Source organism: Wyeomyia smithii, chromosome 2, assembly GCF_029784165.1.
Source record: "Wyeomyia smithii strain HCP4-BCI-WySm-NY-G18 chromosome 2, ASM2978416v1, whole genome shotgun sequence".
In the NCBI taxonomy this organism is placed as follows: Eukaryota; Metazoa; Arthropoda; class Insecta; order Diptera; family Culicidae; genus Wyeomyia; species Wyeomyia smithii.
In genome coordinates, this window is record NC_073695.1 from 209,568,327 (window position 1) to 209,593,446 (window position 25,120).

At 41.4% G+C, this 25,120-nt stretch overlaps 1 protein-coding gene across 2 annotated transcripts in view; it reads right to left on the bottom strand.

The window, feature by feature from the left end:
* The window catches only part of LOC129724269 (CD151 antigen-like), a 191,963-nt gene that overhangs the window by 121,787 nt on the left and 45,056 nt on the right, over window positions 1-25,120 (bottom strand). Inside the window, exons 2-3 of one of the 2 annotated variants that reach the window (XM_055679000.1) lie at window positions 4,293-4,879; window positions 3,991-4,229 (exon numbers count right to left, since the gene is read on the bottom strand). In XM_055679000.1, the coding sequence (XP_055534975.1) occupies window positions 3,991-4,194 (204 nt within the window). In that variant the 5' untranslated portion in view covers window positions 4,195-4,229; window positions 4,293-4,879. Of the gene's footprint in view, window positions 1-3,990; window positions 4,880-25,120 lie in introns of both variants that reach the window. The other variant, XM_055678999.1, reaches the window with a different exon arrangement.

The following is a 25,120-nucleotide window of genomic DNA, read 5'->3' on the forward strand; positions in this document are numbered from 1 at the left end:
TGTATATTTTGTAACAAAAAATCCCCTAATTACAGTGTTTAGTCCCACGTCACCATTTCATACAACCCTAGGGCTGTATACCTTGTAGTATTTGGCTTAATAGAAAAACGCCTTGTTCGACCAGAAGACGCACTTCTGATCAAAATGGTGCTCCTTCAAGAACGGAACCAGAATCTTCCGAAATTTTCGGCCGGTGTAACGCAGACTCGTACCGTCCTTGTTGCCGAACAGCTTTATCAGAGATTCTTTCTTCTTTTTCGTGATGATCTTCATTCGTGATGATCTTCACTATCGGTTTTTCGCTCGACGTCCCGGGATGCCAAGATCCGGTAAATTGTGCTCACGGGTACATTTTCGTCCGGTAAGTGGTCTACTGTAAACTCTTTTCCTTGACTTTTATGTGTTAAAGAAGAACTGTACAACGCGCTTTCGAAGTGCTTGTCGTTTCGACGTCATCTTTGATCAAATTGACAGCACTCGGGCGAAACAAATAAAGTGATCTGATTCTAGTAGGTAAGCCCAGATGGCAATACAGTGACATGCGTTCGTTTAGACGCCCCATGTTTTTCATAGATTTTTCTTTCAAAACTATTTGGATTTTGAATGTCATCACTTATTTTTATTTGTTATCATGAACTCAAACAATAGGCCATTTCTCATCAGAAAAAAGATGGCCTTGACTCTTACAGTCAATACTGGCACGATTTGGTGGATTTTAATGTCACTCGATCCGAGCGAAAGTTTGGGGGAGGAACGGTTATGGCATGGGGAGGATTTTCTTATGACGAAGAGATTCCTATCTGCTGGATCACCACCGAAATTCATTCCAGCGACTACTGCAAGCTTCTGGAAGACATTTTGGTTCCATACTAGGAGATCATATGGAAAAACCTGTTGTATTTCAGCAAGGCAATGCTTCTTTTCATGTTTCCCGACAAACCAAGGCCTGGTTTTCTGAAAAAGACACGACCGTACTTGATAGGTCAACATGTAATTCGGATTGCAACCCAATCGAGAACCTCTGGGGTATATTGGCTGCAAGAGTTTACGCCAATGGATGCCAGTTCAACACAGTAAACGACCTTAAATCATGCTCACGTACATGCTGACAATAAATCTCTGTAAATACTCTCCATAACCTTGTCAATTCAATGCCCAGAATAGTATTTGAAGTTATTAGGAATAAGGAAGGAGCTATAAACTATTAGCCAGTTGATTGACTCAGAAAATTTGAGCTTTTACTACGTTTACTTAAGGTGCGTCTAAACGAATGCATCAGCTTATTTTGAATTTTCGCCTTTTTAATTCGGGAACATTCATAAATGACGTAGCATTTGAGGAGGAGGAGGGGGTTTGCTGTTTTGTGACGAAATGTGACGAGGCGGAGGGTTGGGGGTCAAGCCAAGCTACGTAGCAAATATGAAACTAAGAAAAAAAGTGATTTTTTTTTCTAATTGTTCTATTTTATCACTGTTTTGTCGTGTTAGGGTTATTTTAATTATTTTCTTGTTCATTCATGCGTTCATGCTACAAAGCTACGTAATTATCTAGAGGGGGTCTTGACTTTGTGACGAAACGCTACGATGGGGGAGGAGGGAGTCAAAAAAACCTAAAAAAAGCTACGTCATTTATGGATGTTCCCTTTCATCAAGTGCACTTTTTCTAAAGAAATGATGCTGTTTGTTTTAGTTCATGATAACAAATGAAAATAAGTGATGACATTCAAAATCCAAATAGTTTTGAAAATCTATGAAAAACATGGTGCGTCTAAACGAACGCATGTCACTATAGAAGGGCAGAAGGCTCGGTATGAAAAAAATACGCTTTTGTCTCTTTGCAGAATGGTATTAATATAATCCTCATTTTTTATTGAATGCCCGTTAGAGTGAAACACCAGTCTATACCACTAGAGTGCTAGCAGTCAATAATACAAAATCATAGAAAAATGAAAACTTAAATCAGAACACACGGATAAATAAAATAAAGCAATGTTTTAACCTGGGGTAACCAAAGTGTTATCATAAGAGCTAAGGATGGAAAATAGCGACTAAAATGGCTATCGATAATTTCCTAATAATATCGATAACTATAATTATCGATAGTTTGACAGATGAAGAAAAACAACAATATGTTGCTTACGTTGTGGACAGGAACAATATTTAAAAGTTTAGTAAAGCGGGCAATGTATGTAGTTTGCGAGAATGCGAAAATGAACGGGAATAGAAGGTGTGACTTTAGGCTTAAAAAAATTTTCCTCGTCCAGACGGGACTCGAACCCGCAATTTCCGTTGTCTCCGGCAAGGTGTTTTGGCAAATTAAACTACTGGGAAAGGTATAACTCACCCTAAACCAAAGTCGAATCACCCTCTACTATTGTGTTCCCGTATCCCAGCACGCCACGATGAACTGCACACACAATGCCCTGTGGGAGTTAATCATCGAATCACGGCCCCATAAACAGAAAATTCAACTTTGGATGGTCATAAAAAGTTTTGGATTGGCAAAGATTTTTTTTTCAAGTTTTGTGCTCATGACAAGACTTTTAGCTGCGTAAAAACTAAAAATCCACTTGAAAATCCATATTTCCTCCACATAGTCTAACACATATTCCCTCCAAATAGTCCAAACGCAAAACATCCAAAACAAGACTACCCTTACTAACACGCAGAGAATCCTGAGTAAGAATCCCCAGGATACCGATTAACACGGTGGCGGAATCGTGAAAGGAATCGCAATCCGATCCGGAGGATTCCCACCCACGATTCTTATTCAAGTATCCTAGAGCCATATACAGCATATTCCTGAGGATTCTTTTTTCAGGAATCCTATTCAAGGACGCTCACGAATCCAATGTGAGGAATCCTAGAGAATCTAAGCGAATCATACGTGTTCGTCCGGGTATACAGGGTGCATGCGATATATCCGGACTAATTCACGATATTAATTTCTAGTAGAGCACGATCTTAACATATTTGGCAACACTGTACAGCAAATGTTTACAGGTAGTACTCGAGTATTCGTTTTTCGGTTGTCGAGTCACTTCGCGCCGGAATAGGTGTAAATGATATTACACAGCATTACTCATCTTGTACACTTGTCATGTTCAATATGACAAGATGAATAAACGTGTTAAACTCCAAATGTGTTGAAAAGGCCCAGGTAAGAGAGAAAATTATACAATGTCATGAGGAAACGCTGAGCAGACACAGAAACGGATTATGGAAAATGTTTTCAAGTATTGAGAGAAAGAAGTTTGGCCGTCTTGCAATCCCGTTCGTAATCCTCCGGACTATTTCCTAGGGAGCATCGTTGAACAGAATATCCATAGAGACCCTCACATAACAATCACTTTACTCAAGACCAAAATATCGGTGATGATGACTCCATTAGATCACGGCATGATGGAACAAACTTGCATCAGTTTCTGGATGCCGACAAATTGTTTGAAATGAAAACGATTAAACGAAGGATCATTAGAGCATTGCTTTTTAAAAATAATTTTAGTAACAAGATTAATTGGTCCAGAAATACTAAAAACACCCTGTACAATGAAGCTATAACTTGAACATCTAGACTTAAGTTGAAAATTATCGCTAAAGTGACAACTATCAAGCTACATGGTTTCGCTCGGCGTTCACCCTGAACGAAAACTGCTGACCCGTAGCTAGGATCGATAAGTCTACTGGTTCTCGATATGCTCTAGCGACACAAACAATGCCATCCTATTAGGTTGCAAATAGAATCAATGCTGGGAATGGCGATATCGCATATGAAACTATGAAGGTGCACTATTAACGGGGCTGGTGGGAAACAGAGGCCGAGAAACCTGGCCCCGTTTGGTGTAATGAAATATATTCCAGAAAACTAACGAAAACATCAATATTTATAACCCTGTGTGCACAGGAGAGGGTCATTTTGCCGGCTTCGCCCGAAGAAAATTACGATTCTATCGGTAAACTTAATTAAAAATGAACAGCAAAATGTACTTACGAAGAAAATGATATTGAATATATGAAGCACGTATTTTACGAAATTGATGCTGCAGCAGTCGGAGTCACGAGTTTTGTGCGGTACTTTCTTCCCGACACCGAGGTACTGCTGCTGCTGGTGGTTGTTTGTCTGGTAGAAATGGTTGCTATTGCTGGACGACGCCGGAACCACCGTCGGGGGTTGCGATTTTTTCTTCTTCGCCATTCCTGTTCCGTGCGTGCGGTTAACTCACTATATTCCTGTCGGGAAAATATTACAGGCTACACTGCAGGATCTTATTTATGACACCGGTTCACACTCACACACAACACAACAGGACTGGTGCCGGAATTGCTGCACTTTGTTTGCCAACGTAACGCGCCAGGATTCACGGCGAAAACTTTTCTTCAAGACGCTATAACTCTGTCACTTTCAGAATTCAGGCTGCGGTTTGCTAGTCGTTATCGGAGCTTCGATTCTTCACCATGCTTCCATCGAAAACAAGTTCCCTCTGGCGCAGGGCAATTAGTTAACGAACGAAACGAAAGAAAAAAAAACGGAATAAACCTTCACCTATGTTGGTCGTCCGGCTGGCTCGAAACCGTCTCGTACGGATACCGTTCGAAATCGCAAGGCCGTAGGATTGTCACGGAAAACAATGACACTCAGCCTGTCCATTTGCCGGCCGTCCGCCGGTTGGCTTGTGTGTCCTATTGATTGGACTCACGAAGCATCATTACCGGGGACGCATGTCCGAGCATAATTCAATCGTTTAGCAGACGCGGAGCGCAGCAAGTGTGGCGGATGCGGTACGTGTCCTTCTCTCTGCCGGCTCACGAGAGCATGACCGGAGCAAATTCCTTCGCCGTCACACAGGTCGTCGTCGTCCCGGATCCGGAGCGATCGATTGCTGAAAGAAGGGATAAGAAGACGGTTTTTTTGTTAAGTATGGTTCTTTGTGTACTGGACCTCATTATAAAGCAAATGGGATTGTGTACAGGTAGAGCAGAAAATCATTTGTGCTGAAATAAATGCACGTTTCCGGGATTTATGTAATGACAAGTTCCGAGTACGGCAAATTACAAGTTAACATCGCTATAAGAGAATTTTGATGCTGATTTTCACAAAACTACAAACCTTCTGACAAGTGATCTTAGAATGCATAGTTATTAAATCATTTAATTCAGGATAAAAACCATCTGATCAAGTGTAAAATATAACCCTCGGTGGTAATTTTTATTCTCCTGAAAGTGGTTTACTCCGAAAATTACATATTGTTTCCCATAGTATTTTTCATTATTTATATCTTATTATACAAGTTAACTTATTATACAAGTTAATATTAGCTGCTTCCTACCGCATTATTCTCTAAGTACTCTCTGGTCAATTATGGACATCAACTCTTTTAAATAGATCTGATTAAATGTCGGCGTTTTCACCGATATCCGATTCCATAATAAATCGACCCGCCTTTACCATGGCCGCCACCATGCGCGGAAACCAAAGGCGGCATCCGCGAAGAAGTTTATAATCTTACCCATTACATATTTCATATCAGGCCTCATCACGTTTCGCTACTGAACGGTTACACCGGCTCTACTGTGCTTGTTGCTTCATGATTGTCCCTTCACCCCGCCTAGGAGTTGCCCCCGCTGAGGAGAAATCCCTGCCGTTGTTACCGTCTCGGTGAAGGCAGCTTAAGACTTTAGACGGCGGACAATAACAACAATAAGCACTTTGTCAAAGGCCGGGCAGCACACGTAAAGCTAATTAAGTTCTCCCTCGTGGTATCACCTTTCTCCTGCATGGCACAACCGATCTGTATGAGTTACGTCGCCGCCACCATGTGCCTTCAAGCAATCTTTACCCAGGATCGGCCAAGACGGGCGACGACTTCCCGGCAGATTTATGCTTTAGCTCGATCCGTGCCAGTTGTCTCATATGTCTCTCGTATATAACCACCCGAACGTCATCCGGTTGATCCCTGCGGATGGCTTTTCAGCTATGCTTTCTATCGAGGCATCGATGGTGTGCTTGCCGAGAGCAAGTCTCTGGTGCCGATTATATTTTCGAAAGGTTTTAAACAAATTTCCTCAAATATGTTCGTTCATTTTTCGTCACTTTCAACAGTTCCATCCAAAGAAACGAGGTTTGAAATGACTGACACGAGAAATAACACTTTCTATCAGAATCAATCAACCGAAGTCACGGAAGTTCCACTCCGTTAGAATAATATTCATTTGCAAAAGGTACAGCAATGGAAAGGGTTTCACAGGAAAAACAAAACGATCCCATTGTCTGTCTCGTCACCCGCACCGTACAGAATCGGTAAACGGCAACATCGCACGCCATAGTTGGAGTCGGAGGAAAATCAAACACTCTGCGAATCACCCACCGGGGAACGGAAGAACCCTCCGCCAGATCCATAAGCAGACTTCGATGAAATGTTTTGTCTACATGTCACATTCCATAGCGGTCGGCCTCCGTGTGAAACCCATTAGCATTTCGATGCCTCAGACGGCAGCTGCAATGGTCGTTTTTTCATACAGAGGACTCTGGTGTAAAAACAAATTTGCTCGGAAGGAATTGCGTGGCTATTTCCCAAATCAGGAATGATTTGAATTCAGGTTGATTCCATCAGCAATTCGAAAAGCAAATTTGAATTGGGGAATGAAAACCCCACCATACCCCGCCGCCCCACGCATTCGAGATATTATACATTGCAATCAAAGTACGATGTTGCGTTGGCCTCCCGGCCGGCAACGTTATGGGCCGTAGAGAGTGTATTTGTATTTAATTTTAATTAAATGTTATGTTTGCGAACAACGTCCTTCCAGCTGCGCTACCGTTTCCCAAAACAGCCGAGCCGGCGAATTTACATTTCGCAAACATATTGAATTAGAACGCCAAAACTCATGGCCCCAAACGGCCAGCAGCTTATCCGCATTCATCCCGTCTTCACAGTTGGCCCACAGCAGCAGGTCCAAAACGATTCTGCGGATCGTTGATGGCACCGTCGTCGTGTGGAAATGAGGTCACTACATAACGACAGGGCGTCGATGTGAACAAGTGTTTTGCTGACCTGAGGTCACACATCTATACACATACAGACGACATTCTGATACTGAACTGAAAACGGGTGATGTCGGGTGGTTCAACAAATCGCAAGGGATGCTTCGTAACATATTTTAGACTAATACTGCTTTTGATGGCGTTTATTTGCAACCGGATGTTCATTATACCCCGTTAAATTATATGATTATTGATCAGTTTAACTATAGGTGCTGAAATTGATGACAGAGAAGGATTTGAAACGACTTCAAATGATTCACTAATAAAGTTACCACTATTCCAGCACATGTATTGGAGAAAAATATGTTCATGGTTGGGCAACACTGCAATTGTTGTTTGCTAACGTTGTTTTTAACCGCTGATTTATATTTCGCTTTTTCCAAGTGCAATAGTTTCCAATTCCAGTTAGTTATTCTATTAACTGCTTCTTTGAACAACCTTTTACGCGTGTGACATCGAGTGTAATAATTACTGCAATCCTTCAACGCATTATTTACTGTTTTCCATCGGCGACAACCCGCTCAGTGATCTTTTGTTCGAGCCATGGCTTTGGCTTGCAAAACTTGCAGCTCCCCTGTAAATGGGATCGATAGAATTGCCTGCCGCGGCAACTGCTGCTTTTTGTTCCATCGTACTTGTATTCCCGGATTGCAGCGATCCATTCTGGACGTGATGTCAACTTTTAACGACAATCTTTTTTGGCTGTGCGACGAGTGTGCCAACAAGTTCAACGAATGGTTGCAGCACCTGGCTACCGCCAGCCCCCCCGCCACCGACTCATTGATGCTGTGTGAAGCTGTCGATAGATTAAACACGGTCGTCACTGATCTTTCATCTCGCATCGAAAAGCACTGCCCGATAAGCGCTGCAGCTCCAGCTCATAAAATCTTCTATTCTCAGCGACAACCCGGAAAACAACCGACACCTAAAAGTGTCGCGAAGACAATGCCAAATTTCGTACCGCTGCGGCTGGTGTTTGTGGCACGAGATCAGTTCAGTGCAAAATTAAAACCGTTGCTGACGAACGGCAACAATTTTGGCTCTATTTGAGCCAGCAAGATCCGAACCATACTGCTGATGATATTATCGCTATGTCACAAGAATGCCTCGGTATCAGCAAAACGCCAAATGTTGTTAGACTGGAGAAAAAAGATGCTGATCTTACGAAGCTGAACTTTGTTTCTTTCCGGATGGAGGTACCAAAAAAGCTCAGGGACGCTGCTTTACGAGCTTCTACATGGCCCACCGGAGTTTTTGTTCGAGAGTTCGAGTTTGATCCAGTACGACCGAATAGATTTCGCCAATAGCAAATTGGCCCACTCAAACGTTGTGATATTGTTAAGCGAGAGTCAGCCGGCTCTCGCACAAGTTAAGTATCTTCCGTTTTATACTTATGACGACGGATGTTTAGATTCCGATTCGTGTTCTAGCATGCATGATAATGCCCCCGTTTCGACAAGTCCGTCGCCGATCGAATCTAGGACGCCAAATGCTTGCAGAGCCAGCTCGCCGATTCAGCTCTATTATCAGAATACTTGTAGCATGAATTCGAACATTGACGACTATCTACTGGCTTTCTCAGAAGGATACTACGACTTTGTTACGCTTACGGAAACTTGGCTGGATGATCGCACACAATCATCGCATTTATTCGGCTCTGAGTACGAGGGCTTTCGCTGCGACCGCAGTCCTATCAACAGCCAGAAAAGGAGGTGTGCTTATTGCTGTCCATTGCCGGTTGAATGTGAGCATAATCCACGAGACTTCTTGGAACATTCTTGAACAGGTTTGGGTGTCCGTTCAATTGTCCGGTCGAAAGTTATTCATCTGCACTGCCTATTTTCCACCGGATCGAACACGCGACAAGCTACTGATTGACACTCATCTTCAGTCGTTGTCAACGATAGCCGCCAGAGCTAAGCCGTGCGATGAGATTATCGTTATTGGGGACTTCAACTTACCAGGCCTTTTTTGGCGTCCCTCCCGCGACGGTTTTCTTTATCCTGACCCGGACCAGTCCACTTTTCATGCATGCGCCTTAGATCTATTAGACGGTTACAGCGCCGCAGGACTGCAGCAAATCAATTGTAAAGCAAACGAGAACGGCCGTTGTCTAGATCTCTGTTTCGTCAGCACTAATGACACGGCACCGCCCTTGGCTTACGCACCGGATCCACTCGTAAAAAACGTTTTTCATCACCCGGCACTTGTTTTGTCTCTCGACGATCGATTCAGAATCGACTACCGGGAACCTTCTACTCGATTTAACTTCAACTTTCGGCGAGCCGACTTCGACGGTTTGATAAACGCATTACTATCTGTCGATTGGGTTGGCATTCTAAATTCAACTGACATCGATTCGGCTGTGAACGATTTTTCCGGCATTTTAAGTGGTCTGATAGAAGTTTTCGTCCCTAAAACACGGAACCGATCGCAGAAATATCGTCCGTGGCAGACACCGGCTTTGCGACGCCTGAAAACGTTGAAAAATTCTGCGTTGAAGAGGTTCTCACTGAGTGGTGCCCTTATACTTCGCGAACGCTATCGACAGTTAAACCACGATTATAAGAGACTTCGCCGACTGTGCTATTCTAACTACAGACTACATATGGAAGGCAAACTGCGAGCCGATCCAAAGAAATTTTGGAACTTTGTCAACGAACAACGGAAGGAATCAGGCTTACCATCCACGATGGAATTCGCTGGTGAGAAAGCTGATAATATTGCCTCTATTTGCAGAATGATCGCAGTTAAATTTTCAAGCGTGTTCAGCAACGATACACCAACGGATAGGGACATTTCTGATGCTGTTAGTAACGTTCCTTTCCCTGGCCGCTCCATCACCTCGGTCAACATTGACGACAATGCTATCCTTGCCGCTGCTAGTAAATTGAAACATTCGTACTCCCCAGGCCCGGATGGTATTCCAGCAACGCTACTTAAAAATTGCATTACTGGTTTGTTCACACCGCTTTCTCACTTGTTTCGCTTATCACTCGCTACTGGTAGATTTCTCACAACTTGGAAACAGGCCTTTTTGTTTCCGGTTTACAGAAAAGGCGATCGCTCGAAAATAGACAATTATAGAGGGATTTCGGCTTTGTGTGCAATTTCGAAGCTATTCGAGCTAGTCGTCCTCCAACCAGTTTTTTCTCATTGCCAATGCACTATTGCGGACGACCAACACGGATTTCTTCCTAAACGTTCCTGTGCTACAAACTTGCTTTGCCTGACTAGTTACGTGCTTGATAGCTTCGACAAACGATGTCAAACCGATGTGATTTACACGGACCTTTCAGCTGCGTTCGATAAAGTAAATCATCAAATCACTGTTGCCAAACTCGACCGCTACGGATTTAGCGGCAACTTGCTTCACTGGTTCGAATCCTACCTGCGAGGACGAACTCTTAGAGTAAAAATCGGCGATGAAATTTCGGAATCATTTGTTGCTACTTCCGGGGTTGCCCAAGGTAGTCATCTTGGCCCGCTGGTGTTTTTGTTGTATTTCAATGACGTACATCACTCGCTAAAATGTCCCCGCCTTGCCTTCGCTGATGACTTGAAACTGTTCAATGAAATCAAAAACGTCGAAGACGCCACTCATCTTCAACTACAGCTGCACTTATTTGCACGCTGGTGTAAGTTGAATTGCATGATACTAAACCCCGACAAATGCTCTGTGATAACGTTTACCAGGAAGCACCGCCCACTACATTTCGATTACACATTGGATGGGTCTCCAATACAGAGAGTCGAACACGTCAAGGATCTTGGAGTCCTCCTCGACTCCAAACTCACCTTCCAGCAACATATATCGTTCATTGTTGCTAAAGCCTCTAGGCAACTGGGTGTGATTTGTCGCTTGACGCGGGACTTTAGAAATATAGAATGTTTAACGACACTCTACTGCTCGCTTGTTCGGTCCTCGCTAGAGTTTTGCTCTACTGTCTGGATTCCTCACTACAACAACGCAATTCTTCGCATCGAAAGCATCCAGCGCCGGTTTGTGCGTTACGCACTTAGAATGCTCCCCTGGCAACAGCCCATGCGCAATACCCGATATGAAGACCGCTGCCAGCTTCTTCAGCTCGATCGAGAATCAGCACGCGCCATGGTAGTGTCGGACGTTTTGACATCCCGGATCGATTGCCCAGCCATTCTCCGCTTGATCAACCTGAACGCGCCAACTAGAAACCTGCGGAGGTCATCTGCGCTGCAACTACCTTTCCGCCGCACTAACTACAGTGCTAACGGTGCCATCACTGGTATTCAGCGAGCTTTCAACCGAGTTTCATCTGCCTTTGATTTTCATCTATCGCATCGAGTTTTACGCTCAAAATTTATTTCTCTGTTTCGTAGTGTTTTATATTATTAACCAAATGGACTTGCTATTTATGTCTGTTGGTAGTTGCTTATAAATAAATAAACAAATAAATGGTTTTTTACCGCTTTTGTTGTGGAAACAAAACAGTAAAAATAGAGCATTATTTTTTAAATAATTTATTTTATATTTATTGTGGTATAATTTTTGACAAAAGTGCATGATTATATGCGGTAAATCCTTTTGAATATGGAAATATTATTTTTGTGTGAACAGGTGAAAAAGGAATTGTTGGTAAAGAACCACCGTGCAAGATTGTCAATAAATGTGTCATTCTGTTTTTAGGAATCTTTTTCTCATGCTCAAGCTAAACTTTAAATAAATGCAAAACAAAAAAGAAGCCGCTGATGAGGAAACTTCCTTCAAGCCTCATCAATTTCTGAAGGTATATTCCCGACTAGTCATGATTATTAGTCAAAATATTGGAGAACAAAAACGAAGTCACATCTTACACACGCGTAATGATCGACACGATGTTTGTTTTTTGAACTGTAACTTGCATCATTGCAGAGAAAGTCGCAAAAAGTGAAGTGAGGAATTGATATTTCGATGACAATGAGAAAGATCGAAAAAAGGCAGTCCAAGAATTAAACCTTGAGGTACACAGGATTTAATAGGTTCAAGCGAAAAAAGCGAGCTAATACAGAATACAGCTTGAAAACTTTTTTCTAGCCTTAAAACTTAATACGTGTTATTATTCAATTCGCTTTTCTTTTCAACCAAAACAATTTGCAATAAAATAGGGTCAAGAGCACTAAGATAGATGATAAGAATAGATGAACAGAGTTTATACTCTAGATGGGAAAATTGGGTGCACAGGGTGGAAATAAAAATGATTGAAAATTACATGGATTGTCATAAAATAAAAAAAAATCTTGTAGAATTTCACAAAGAAAAGCTTAAACTTAGAATAATGGCCCAAATTTTCAAAATCGAATAAACTCCGTAAAAAAAAAACGTTCTTTTACAAAAGGTACAGTGAAACTACAAAATCAAATAATTTTATAAAGAGAACATGATAAATGACAAAATTGAATAGCCTATTCTCAAGGTAAATATTGTTCTTAATGCTGAAAAACGAGCGTTGTAACGTCACGAAAAATAACAGCTTCTCAAAAATAGATATTACCAGTAATCGGCACTTTAAACATGGCAAAATGTTCGATTATTATTTGTTATCAAATTCGAAGAAAAGGCCCGTAATGTCACGTTACATTATTACTCCCCAAAGTGATATGAACAAATGGCTAATAGAATTGAAAGAAAGCGGGTGTCCGTTCGTGTTCTCAGGAATCGAAATCCTATATTTGGTGAATGAAGCAAAGACTGGGAAGAGGTCGTACGCGGTTGTGTCCCCATGTTAGTGATGGCGTACAACAGGGTCTCACCCGGAGCGGGCGGTTGATTTACGGAATGCTGTATCCCGCCAGCTACACCTAAGATGGCAGCCCCATCAACAGGATGTAGATATAGCGACCCTGGTAAGATAGCATGCCGAAACCTTTCTTCAACCACGAACAACGCAATTAGAAATACGGAACGGATCAATCGGCAATGACCTAGGCTACGAACACGGAAAAAGATTAAGGTAAACGATTGGAAATTGAGTACTTGGAAGGTCCGATCTCTCAATGAACCGGTGCGGGCTGGCTTGCTTGCTCGAGAACTACAGCGGCAGGGAGTCGAAATCGCAGCGATTCAGGAGGTTCCGATGACCGTATATGTGTGTTAAGGATTAAAGACAAATTCTTCAACTAAAGTGTAATCAGCACCTACGCACCGGCAAACGACAAATCCGATGAAGTTAAAGATGAGTTCTATGACAAGCTTGAGCGAATCTATGACTAGTGCCCAAAACACGACGTGAAAGTCTTCATCGGAGACGCAAACGCACAGGTTGGGATGAAGGAATTCTTCCGTCCGGTCATTGGAAGGCATAGCCTTCGAACAATGAAAAAGGCCTGAGGTTGATAAATTTCGCCGCGGCCAGAGAAATGGCCATATGTAGATCCTACTTTTTACGTTCAAATATTCGGAAACACACCTAATTAACGGTCAGCACTTCCCGGATGTTACTGATGTTAGGTCTTTTCGGGGACCAAACATCGACTCTGACCATTATCTCGTCGTTTGTAAGATCCGCGCATGATTGTCGAACGTGCTGAAATCTCGTACTGAGCCACCAACACAGGAAGAGGTGAATAAAGCGATTAGTGAGCTGAAAAACGGCAAGGCCGCTGGAAAGGACGGTATCCCAGCCGAAATTAAAAAAATGGGAAGCGAGCGGCTGTACTATACACCAGATAATACTAAGGATCTGGGTGGATGAACAAATGCCGAACAACTGGTTGGATATAAAGTGCTCTCCAGTTAACGTTAATGGAATCTATTGGTGACGAATATCAGGCTGGTTTTCGACAGGGGCGTTCCACGACGGATCAAATTTTCACCCTGCGACAGATCCTCGATAAGTTCCGGGAGAACAACTTACCGACTCACCATCTGTTTATAGATTTTGAGGCGGCATACGATTCAGTGAAAAGAAACGAGCTGTGGCAGAAAATGCTGGAACACGGTTTCCCGACAAAACTAATTAAGCTGATTCGTATGGCGGTGGAGGGATCGATATCATGCGTGCAGATACCTGACGAGATATCAATCGCGTTCATAACGTTAGATGGACTAAAGCAGGGGGAGGCGCTCTCTAACTCACTGTTCAACATCGCCCTTCAAGATGCAGTACGAAGAGCAAACGTGCAAAGAAACGGTACGATCATCATGAAATCTTACATGCTTCTTGGTTTTAGTGCTGGGACTATCCGGATTAAAATATCCGGATATCCGACCTCGGATATCGGACAAATATCCAAAATCCGGATCAATCGGATATCCGGATATTATCCGACAGGATATCCGGATTTTCAGGTAGTCGGATATCCGGATATCCGGATAATGTATCCGAACATAGTTTAATGAGAATTATGCTAATAGGGGATGGGGGAACGGGCCTAAAAGCTAGAAAAAAAATCCGGATATCCGGATAGTATATCTGGATATCCGACTATTCGGTTATCCGTATCCGGATATCCGGACATCCGAATAGTATTCGTTTACACATCCGTGATCCGAGCTTCGGATAACCGGATCACGTTGATATATTATCAACCGTAGCACCGTGGAGGAGGCCTGCGTGCCTGTCAAGAGGGAAGCTGCGAGATTAAAACTCGTCATTAACTCTACCAAATTAACGTACGTGGTAGTTGGTAGGGAGCGTGGGAGTTACCGTGGTGTTGGTGCTGAGGTGGAGATAGATGGGGGAAGATTTGAAGTAGTAGGCCTCGAACGCGGTGGATGTGCGCGGTGGAAGAAGATGCACGATCTGCTGGTGTACGAGGAGACTAGAGAACGGCTACCCAAGACAGAAGAAGCTGGACATCTCTGATGCGTTCGGTCCTAGACCGGTGAACAGTTCAACAGAGCCAACAAAGTAAAGTAAGTAAAAACGAACGAATGAAAAAGCAGACGAACTGGTCAAACAAAGCTCCAACTCGCAGTTTGTTAGTTCGAAACCCTTTTGCGGTATCCCAAATTGTACTATGAAAATGGAATTTAAACACTGGGAAGAACAACGGGTGACAGCCAACTGAAGGGCTGTCAGAGGATGTCACCAGTCGAAAAGGATAATAACGCTGAATGGAAAAACTACTAAAAGCTTCTAGAGCTCAACAAGTGGGCTCTTTGTACTTACACAGGACTAATAACTGGGCACTTCCAGAGTAAGTATCATTTAAAGAACATTGGTCGAGTTTAGGATGACACTTGTCGCTTCTGTAATATGGCAAGCGAAACCTCGAAACATGTGCTATGCAGCTGTGGTGCATTATATATGAACAGAATAAAATGTTCTAGCAAGGGCTGCTTGAAACCGAGTGGATTTGGTCTGCTAATCTTGGAAAGGTAGTTGGCTTTATTCAGCGCATTCAACTTGACTTGGCCATTCACTCGATCAATAGTGCGTGACTCCTATACGGTACTTGTTCCACTACAAAAAAAACCATCAGATGACTGACGTAAGTTCCCTGACAACATTTTCATACGTTTAATAATGTTTCGATTCCAATATCCGCACTCAAATATATCATACAAACTCGCATTTAATGCGCAAAAATAGCATATACGTACTTTTTTGGAGGTGATATACGTACTGAGCAAAAATGATTGGCAATTCATTGATATACTTATTTATATACGAGAATATCCGATTAAAAGTTATTTCTCCAGTGATAACTTCACCTAATACAATTAAAGATAAATTTATTCGCATGATAATGAGCGTGGGGATGCTTCCCAGATGGTATCGAGGTACGATGCTGCCCTAACACGCCAGTCGTCGTTGGTTCGAGTCTTAGCTCGGTAGAGACTGTTAGTGTCGGTAGGATCGTAGCGCTAGCCCCGCAATTGTCCTGTACACTAAACAGTTGGCTACGAAGTCTGTGTATAAATAAACAGAAGGTCAAGTTCCGAATCGGAATGTTGCACCAAGGCTTTGCTTTGCTAATGAGCGTGGTATACGATTTCGACTTTGTTGCGATAAATTTGCGAAAATTTTCATACATTGGTATACGATTTGTGGTTGACTGCGTTATATCTTTCAGATGACTTACTTTTCGTGAGTGGGAGAAGGTGAACCGGCCTCTTTCCCAGAAGCAGCTTATATTCCAATCCAAGAAGCAGCTTATATTTCAATCCCCATTGCAAAGTCTGAAATAAAATCTTTCTCAGGTTTGATCACTAATGCACGGTGTTTGGAGAAGGCAGTATAACGAGCTTAATTTATTTGTGTTCAAAGAAATTATTCGCAGTAACAGAACGGAAATATTGATAGAATTTTTTTTCAAGGCATGCTTCCATAAAAATTCTAAATCTAACTTTTGATAAAGCGAAGATACATAAATAGTTCTCAATTGCATCTTGTCGAGTATGGCGTTGGGTTTCGAAGTAGAATTTCAAACAGCTTCCTCGATATGGATAAAAGCATTCCGATGGACAACAGGTTCTCTTAGAAATTTTTGGTTTTTTTGTTCCTTTCTCCACAACACTAATTATAATAGTATTGCCAAAGATTTGTTTTATAAAATCACTAATCATCACTCAGAAGTCAGATAATTAGTACATTTTTGTTCAAAATTCCCAAAAACATACATATTCAAAACATTAGTCAACTCACTCATTCATGAATTGTCAAGTTAAACAATCGAAAGCACGAACTTACAAAAAAAATTGATGCGGTGCTCGACTTGCCTCTTTCTCTCCGACATGCAGTTAAAGTTGAGGAATGTACTGCCGTGGGCTGGGATTTTGACGTAAGCACCAAAAGCATAAAATCGCAACAAAAGCGATTTAATATAAATCGTTCGCAAATTAACAGAAGCGCCTTATTACGCAAACTGATCTATAGAATCTGAGTAAATATGATGATAAACGTGACCCATTGCTTTAATACGCTTATTTAAGTAAATGCATTGAGTTCTAACGCCAACGTCACTTCTCTTGCTAAATAGCAAAACCATTTCAACGTTTTGCACGAAAAGCGACGTGGGAGCATCTGAGCAGTCTAGTTTTCCATGCGTGCTGTCGGTAGTCAGCAGCAAGGATAGAATAGAAAGTATGCACTCCACAAGCGTGATACACTATCGTATCAGTACCTCAACGTCACTTTTATGCTAAATGGCGCTAACGTCACTTCGTATTTTTGATATTCCTCAGTTATTTATCAACATTTTCTAAAACGGCAACAAACATCTTGAAGGTGATTGCCTATACTATATCAATTCGTAAAAAAATGAAATTTGAAAATTTGGCGCTTACGTTAAAACGCCAGCCCACGGCAGTGTAGCTACCTGCTGTCTGCAAAAGAAACCTATATTTTATGTTAGTCATAGGTATTTGCTTTGTATCTCAATTGTTTATATTTTGATAAGTTTCACAGCATTGCTGAAAAAACTGAACATAATTCGTCGTAGTATCAAGAGTTAGATTTTTCGGTTTTTATGCTAGTAGGCCACGATCAAAAAGTTTTCCTCAACATTTCCGTTATATTATGGTGCACAATTCTTCTGAACACTGATTTTGGGGTACATCATTAGCTCAAGCAAAATTCCATTAGAAAAATAGTATATTTTTCCACATGGCTTCATGATGGCCTAAATTCAAAGCGGAGTGATAGGGCTAAAAAAATGCAGAAATATGAATCGGAAAAGAACATTATTTTCTTCCAGTTCTCTTCAGTTGGATAGGATTGAGTTTGGTTATTTTACAATCATTATTTTTCGGTTAGAATCAAAGCCGTGCAGACTCTTTTTCTATAAAGTAGTGAGAGGCAAAAGTACGCACGGGGTAAAAGTACGCATATGCCTTTTCGAAGCATAAGAGCAGAATAAACTGGCAACATTGTATGAATTTGCAGTATTATAACGTCAGTTAATCACACATGTAAACACATAAGATTCCGTTTGAATGGGACAAAGCTCTGAGGAAAGTTGTGTTTTGAGCTGTTTTGATCTAATTTCTTAGTTTTGGGAACTATGGTTGACCTATTCGGAAACTACAGAAACTCGAAAACAACAGAGCCCACAAAACTCTTGTATAATTGTGGTTTGTAGGGTGAATTTGTTTTGCCGGAAATATCTTGATGTTTGTCATAAAACTCAAACCATTTGGAAAACATTGTGGGACAAAAGTACGCATAAACCGCGGGGCAAAAGTACGCACTAAGTTCCAATAACCGTAATGGAAAAATGTATTTAATAACGATGTTTTTGTACCGAAATTACTCAAAAATAACTAGTGATATGCGGATGTGCTCCAAAACTGACGAATATTATGATTTCATGATTTTTAAAATGAAATCTTACAACCATTCTAATAGATTCGTTGATATGCTTTCAAAATGGTCCTTCCGGAATAGATAGGGGCTTCTAGAAGCCAAAGAAACAATGAAAAATACAAGGCCAAATACCATCCAATATTTATTTATTTTCGCAACTGGGATGATGTCCACAGATCGGAAAATGGCCCAGACGAATTTTGAATTTTAAGATGGCTACTTACGGTTTCTAGAAAGCAACCTAAGATGGTCGAATACCCTCCAATATGTGTATTTCCGTAATCGAGATGATGTCCAGAGACTGGATAACGACCCCAGACACCATTTTTGATTCCAAAAGGCGACTTCCGGTTTCTGGAAAACAACAAAATGTGACCAAATACTAGGTAATATGAGTAATTTCGGAATCGGGATGATGCTCTGGGATCAAATGACCCCAGAGGCCATTTTGGATCCCAAGATGTCGACTTTCGATTTCTAAGAAACAACCCAGAATGGTCGAGTACCCCCCAATATGTGTATATCTTAAAATCAAATGACGCCCTGAGACCGGAAATCGACTTCAGACGTCATTTTCAAATTCTAGATGGTGACTTCTGGTTCGTCTGGTGTCGTATTCAGGTCTCTTGGCATCATACTCATATGCGATGGTATTTGGTCAATTTTGGATGTTTTCCAGAAACCGGAAGTCACCATCTTGAATTTAAAAATCGCGTTTGGAGTTTATTTCTGGTCTCTGCGCATCATCCCGATCCCTGAAATACCTAAATTGGTATTCGGCCATTTTAGGTTGTGTTCCGGAAACCGGAAGTTACCATTTTGGAATTCAAGATGGCGTCTGGGATCGTTTTCCGATTTCTTGGCATCATTTCGATTCCGAAATAACTCATATGGGGTGGTATTTGGTCAATTTCTACTGTTTACCGCAAACAAGAAGTCACCATTTTTAATACAAATATAACGGCTGAAGTTGATTTTTGATCTCAGAGCATCAATTCGATTCCGAAAATACCAGTATTGGGTGGTATTCAACCATTTTTGGTTGTTTTCCGGAAACCTGAATTTGCTTTTTTGGAATTATGGCATTATGGCATCTGGAGTCGTTCTCGAGTCTCTGTGTATCATCCCGGTTCTAAAAATAAATATTATTGATTTGTTTCTATGGCCTCTAGAAGCCCCAGTGGAATCTCTCTTGGTAGGTTCATTTTTGGGATATATCACCAAAACACTCAAACAAATACCCAAAAAACCGAATTTCCGGAAGTAAGAAAATTATTTCGGGGCACCGCTCTAACGCAGATAAAAAGAATTAGTGCAAAACCAGCGAAAAACAATTAACTTTTTAAGCATAATATAATAAATTCATTGTTCATACAGTGCGAACTTTTGCACCGTAAACTGCGTACTTTTGCCCCGCATGCTGAGTAAAAGTTCGCATCTGAGTATTTTTTCTAAAAGGTGAAATTTTCATGCTACAAACAAAATTCGAAATACTCTGTTAATACATTTTGAAGGCGAAAGGTTCATGTACCGCTTGGAAACAAAACCGAATTTTATGATAATTGTTTGCAATAGTTCTGTTGCAAAAACAACTTTTGCCCCTCACTACCCTACATCAGGGTGTCAATGAAAATCGACTTTTCGAATTTCGCTTAGAAGTACTCAAAAGATTCGTCTTCTCGAAAAAAGCTAAATGCCAGATGTATAAGAAATGCATAAAACATCGAGATCTGGTGTTATGCTGATAAAAATTTCTTTTGGAAAAAAACGACTTTCTGGAACTTTCAAAAATCTCGAGCTTGGATACAATGGAATATATAGAAAAGAAATCGTTTAGGAGTAGGGTTCGAAAGTTTCGTCTTTCCGAGAAGTGTACCCATCCAAAATTTGAGCTCAATGGGACTTCGGGAATATGTGCCGGTCAAAATTTCACATCTTAGACTAATGAAGACAAGCACTGGTAATGGTACATGAAAGTGCCAATATCGAAAATTTCTTTTTGATGCCAAATGTCTTAGAAACGCACAAAAGGTCGAGATCTGGTATTTTCTTTGAAAAAAATTGAAAAAATTCGGTTTCTCTGACTTTTCAAGCGGGGAATTTCCCTTAACTCCACATTTCTTTAGTCCCAGAAAGTCGATTTTTTTTAAGATTTTTTTTTTGAGATAATGCCATATCTCGAAGTTTCATGCGTTTTTTGAACAATTGGCATTGAATTTATTTTCGATATCGACAATTTCATGTACTACCCGCGCTTTTCTTCATTAGTCGTGTCAAGTGAAACTTTGACTGCTTAGAGGCATGTGTTCCCAAAGTCCGATTGGCCTGAAATTTTGCATAGAGGCATTTTTAGACATTACGAAACTTATGAAGCACTAGACTTCTAAGCGAAATTCTAAGGTCGATAAATTTTTCATACAACTAATTGCCGCCCTAATATAAATTTTATGCACTAATCTTGGCAAAATTGCATTTAATACATTTGTTAGAGTTGAAACCACTCTGAGTTACCGTGAATGTTACTAATGAAAACTGTGATATACTATATTGAAAATAATAAAATAACGATTTTTCAAAAATTCTCTCGAATCTGAACTTTTTTCTTGCGAAGAAAATTTGTTATCGAAAATTTTGAAGAACGATATAATAAATAAACAAACTACGCCAACGTGGTTTAGGAACGGCTCTTAAGTGCTCAAACGCAGGCATCGTGTAGCACTACGAATAGTATGACGAAATGTTTTGAGTCCTGTGTTCATTATTAACTTAGATCATGGTTGATTATGATACCTCTGTAAGCTTACTTTTATGCTAAGCAGTAATGACAAATTTTTGAAAGAAGGCGGGGTCCTGAAGATCTAGAGTATTTCAATCTGCTGCCAGCATATCTCGCTACTCAAGAATGAAGGAATGCAAACAAATTCTACTTACCTCTTAAACCTATAGAAACGCTGTCCATACGAGGGCTCAGTATCATAGAACTGATTATCTTTCGCAATCGACTGTTTTTTTACAGAATCTAAGACCGTAAAAGAATTTCCCATTGATTGGTATCAAAAGCTTGATAATAAAGTCTGGTAATTTTCTGGTAGCCGACTTGAGTAGCCAGGTATTTAAATTATCTTATTACCTGCGAAAACAGACACTGACTTTTTGGATCTTTTGTGACATTTTCATTGTTATGAAGCATCTAGAGTTTTTAATGACTGCATTGTTATTCAAAATATCAGAGTAGTAGCAAAACAGGTACCTGGGATACGGATTGAAAGTATTGTAAAAAAATGTTAATAAGACCACTATTCATTGTTTGGATGAACTAAGGTGGGATTTTTAGTTTCATATGGTAAATTTTTGCTTCCAAAATTTGCAAACAAAGCTTCATTTCTATGCCATGAATGCGATTTTCACTTCAAACTAGTAAAAGGTAATTAGCATACAGTTTTCAAAATGTTACATGTATTCAGTAAAATAAATCAGATAATCGTGCAGCACAGCCAGTTGATGAAGGCGAAGTGTATAACATTTCCACTCTAGAATACTATGTGTTGCGTTCGTAACTACCGTTGACATGTCGATGGGTACTCCTCCCATCATGTTCCTACCGATAAACCGGCCACAACAACATCAATCAGTCAGCTCAACCAACATCACGTCTGTGGGTAGGCTCGCTAACGGGCGCACGCACGCACGACCGCGAACCGGTTCACAGGCTGTAGCTTCAATAACTCATCCACTATCTAGTCACACAATTGCTAGCGTCGGTTGGGGAGAAAAAATCTTCGTCGTCGTCGTCGTCGCCGCCAGGAGAGCTTTGATTGACGTTCCATTTTTCACCGTCTAGCCTTAGAAGACCATTTGAACGGAAAGGTGCCAACCTCACATGACACATGTCGTCCGCATCTTGTCAGAAGGGTTCACAGCTAAGGGCTATACACCAGTGCCGGTAAACTTTTCCACAATCTTCTGTACCCTTTGAAGTGTGGCTTGTTAGCAACCTGGGACGCGTGGAGTGCGCGTCGTCATCATCGTCCCGAGAGGACCCGCGATCAATGTGTCGTAAAATACGGCTAACTGATGTTAATAATTTCATTAGGAAGTCAGAAAGTGGAGTTGATTTGTGACGGCAACAGACTCAGTCGGGCGACCAGAAACAGACAAGAGCTGCTGCAATCTGCCCTGGGAGATCTCGTGTTGTGCCTGCAACTGGTACCGGTGGATGCGGACTAATGAAGCTCTCCGCGGGTTTAACCGGTACCGCGCGTACACCAACTTACGCTTGATGTGGGTGCTTGTGTTGCCCATAGATGGACTGGAATCAGATTAGGATTAGACTGGAAATTAGGCTGCAGAAAAAAGAGTGGTCTACTTGTTGCTGCGGTGAAGTGCAGGCAACATGGACAAACACTTAATTCGTGAGCAGCGCCGCATGCCAATTAGTGTTTGAATTACGCAACAATTTGACAGTGGAAACATGTATTGAATGTTAATCGTCTTCGATACTGAGTAACTAGTAAGAGAGTGTGAAACAAGTTTATGCACAGTCCTTGTTAAACCACAACGCACAGTAAGAACGAGGTCTGAATTACAGAACATACTAAAATACTTTTGTTTGCGGTACTTGCTAAAGTACAGGTACGAAAGACCAACACGTTTTTTTTTTTTGTTTAGAACGGAACAAATTACACATGGAACTGGGGGAAGGGCTTTTGTTTTCGGAATCATTTGGAAAGCAACAGTCAACGCTGCTGGGAACTGGAAACCTGTGTCGTTTCATTTCTGCTTGCGAGAATTTTAATTACTGTGCACATGCTTGTCGTCGTCGTCGTCGCATTCATAGCGTCACGACGACCGAAGCCCGGGTAACATGTAACATGCTTAATGCTTGACGGATACAGGAGGCAAAAAAGGCTATGCGATAAATCGCACAAAGAGTGGTTAAGTATAGTAAAGCAGCATAAATATTGCCGGTAAGTAACGTGGGGGAGGGGAGTTTTGAGACGGGAATACACAGCGTTTAAAGTGGACATTTGAATGATATAGAACATTTAATTTTGGTCAACCTGTTGACATTTGTGTTTTTAATTTGCCAGGTTATGCACCTGGATTTGGTTAGGGAAACCTTGTTAGTTTAAATACAACGACAGTTTGTACAACCAAAATGACCGCAATTGAACAAAAAAAAATGCAAACCTGATAAAGTCAAGCCAAACCCTTAAAATAAGAAAGTTATTTTAATTTAAAGGCAATCACTAGAATGCGGAGAAAAACGCTAGCTCGTACGAGCAAGACACTCGAGATTTTTTTTTTTTTTCAATAGAAAAATAGACAAATTTTCCATTTAACCCGTTTCAAACCTTTAGTTGAATATTAACAGAAACCATTATTCAGTGGAACAGTTTCATTATTCCCCCAAGGGTTGGAGCGATAAACAAAATAAAACATTTAACAAGACCATCAATTGTAATCCCACATCTACCCACACCAAAAGCCGCACATCGAGGAACTAGTGTGCACGGAAGGAAAAACTTATCTGAGCCCATGTGTACGCTAGTTGATAGCAACATTTATCGAGAAGATCTACGAACCGGCTGTTTGGGTGCTATGCGCCGCGTGCTGGGGGAAGAGGAATTAAATCGTTTTCGACTCTTGTTTTATTCATTGTCGTGGAATCTATTAAATCTTTATTGAAACTTACACACTCAACTCCCCCGCGATCTTGATTGCAATTTTCTTAGTCGAAAAGCAATAACCTGTTGAAATTATCTGTTGACGCCAAATTGGAATTCTGCGATAGTCCCCTGCCAACAATACATTCGATGTACGGTACGTGCCTTAGGGCAAACATCGATTCTCGAACTCGCTCTCGTTTCGCGAATGTTGGTTACCGTAGTACCAGCACCAGCAGCACTTGAGCTAACCATGTGCAAAAAACAGGAACAATCATCCTGCTGCAACTAAATTATGGTTGCGAGTGATTTGCTGTTCCATTCGGTGCGCCAGGAAAGAACCGTCTAAAATTGACGTTCAAAATGTCGTAACCACCGATTTCATATTTCTATAAAATCATAAACATTTTCTCTGTCTCTGTCTGGTTCTCTCTCACTCTCACCGGTGCAGTCCGCCATGCCACCACCAGCCGCTTTTATTGACTCATTCATCATCGGCAAAGTGAAGTGTGAAATACGCCCCCGCATCATAATTTCCCATGGTTTCGATATGTTACTGCGGCGTTGCCTGAGCGATGGTGCTGCCGGATGGATAGTGTCGAGACCACGATATGGATGTGGCATGATATGTGCAGGCTGTAAAATCTACACCCGGTCGGAACCGTGCACGTGCCCCACGGCATTCACTTCGCACAGCTAGGCAAACATACATACATATCGGCCGAGCAGAAGTTATGCCGCAACGGGTTTTTCATTCAAATACTTGTACTTCGCTGATTTTAATGCGAACAGGGTGCCCCTGCTGTTTAGGCGATCGTTAATACAATTTTGAAAAGTATTTACTAGACACCTTACAGCACATCGTTTTTGCCTTTCACTAGCAGCACTTTTTAGATTGCCTAAACGTTCATCGTTTTAACAGACAAATAGCGCCCAAATCTTACTGAACTGCGATTTTTTCTCAGCATCGGGTAGAATTTAATTGTCTCCGTTCGACTCTTGAACCTCAGCTGAAGGTGTAGGTACACGCAAAGTTGCACTGCCTGTGGTGCCATATGGTCTGGCAGTTTAACTTCAGCTAAACATGTAAACTTTGACGCGGCGTTGGTGTTCGAATTATTACGAAACAATTGGCTGTTTTCCGGT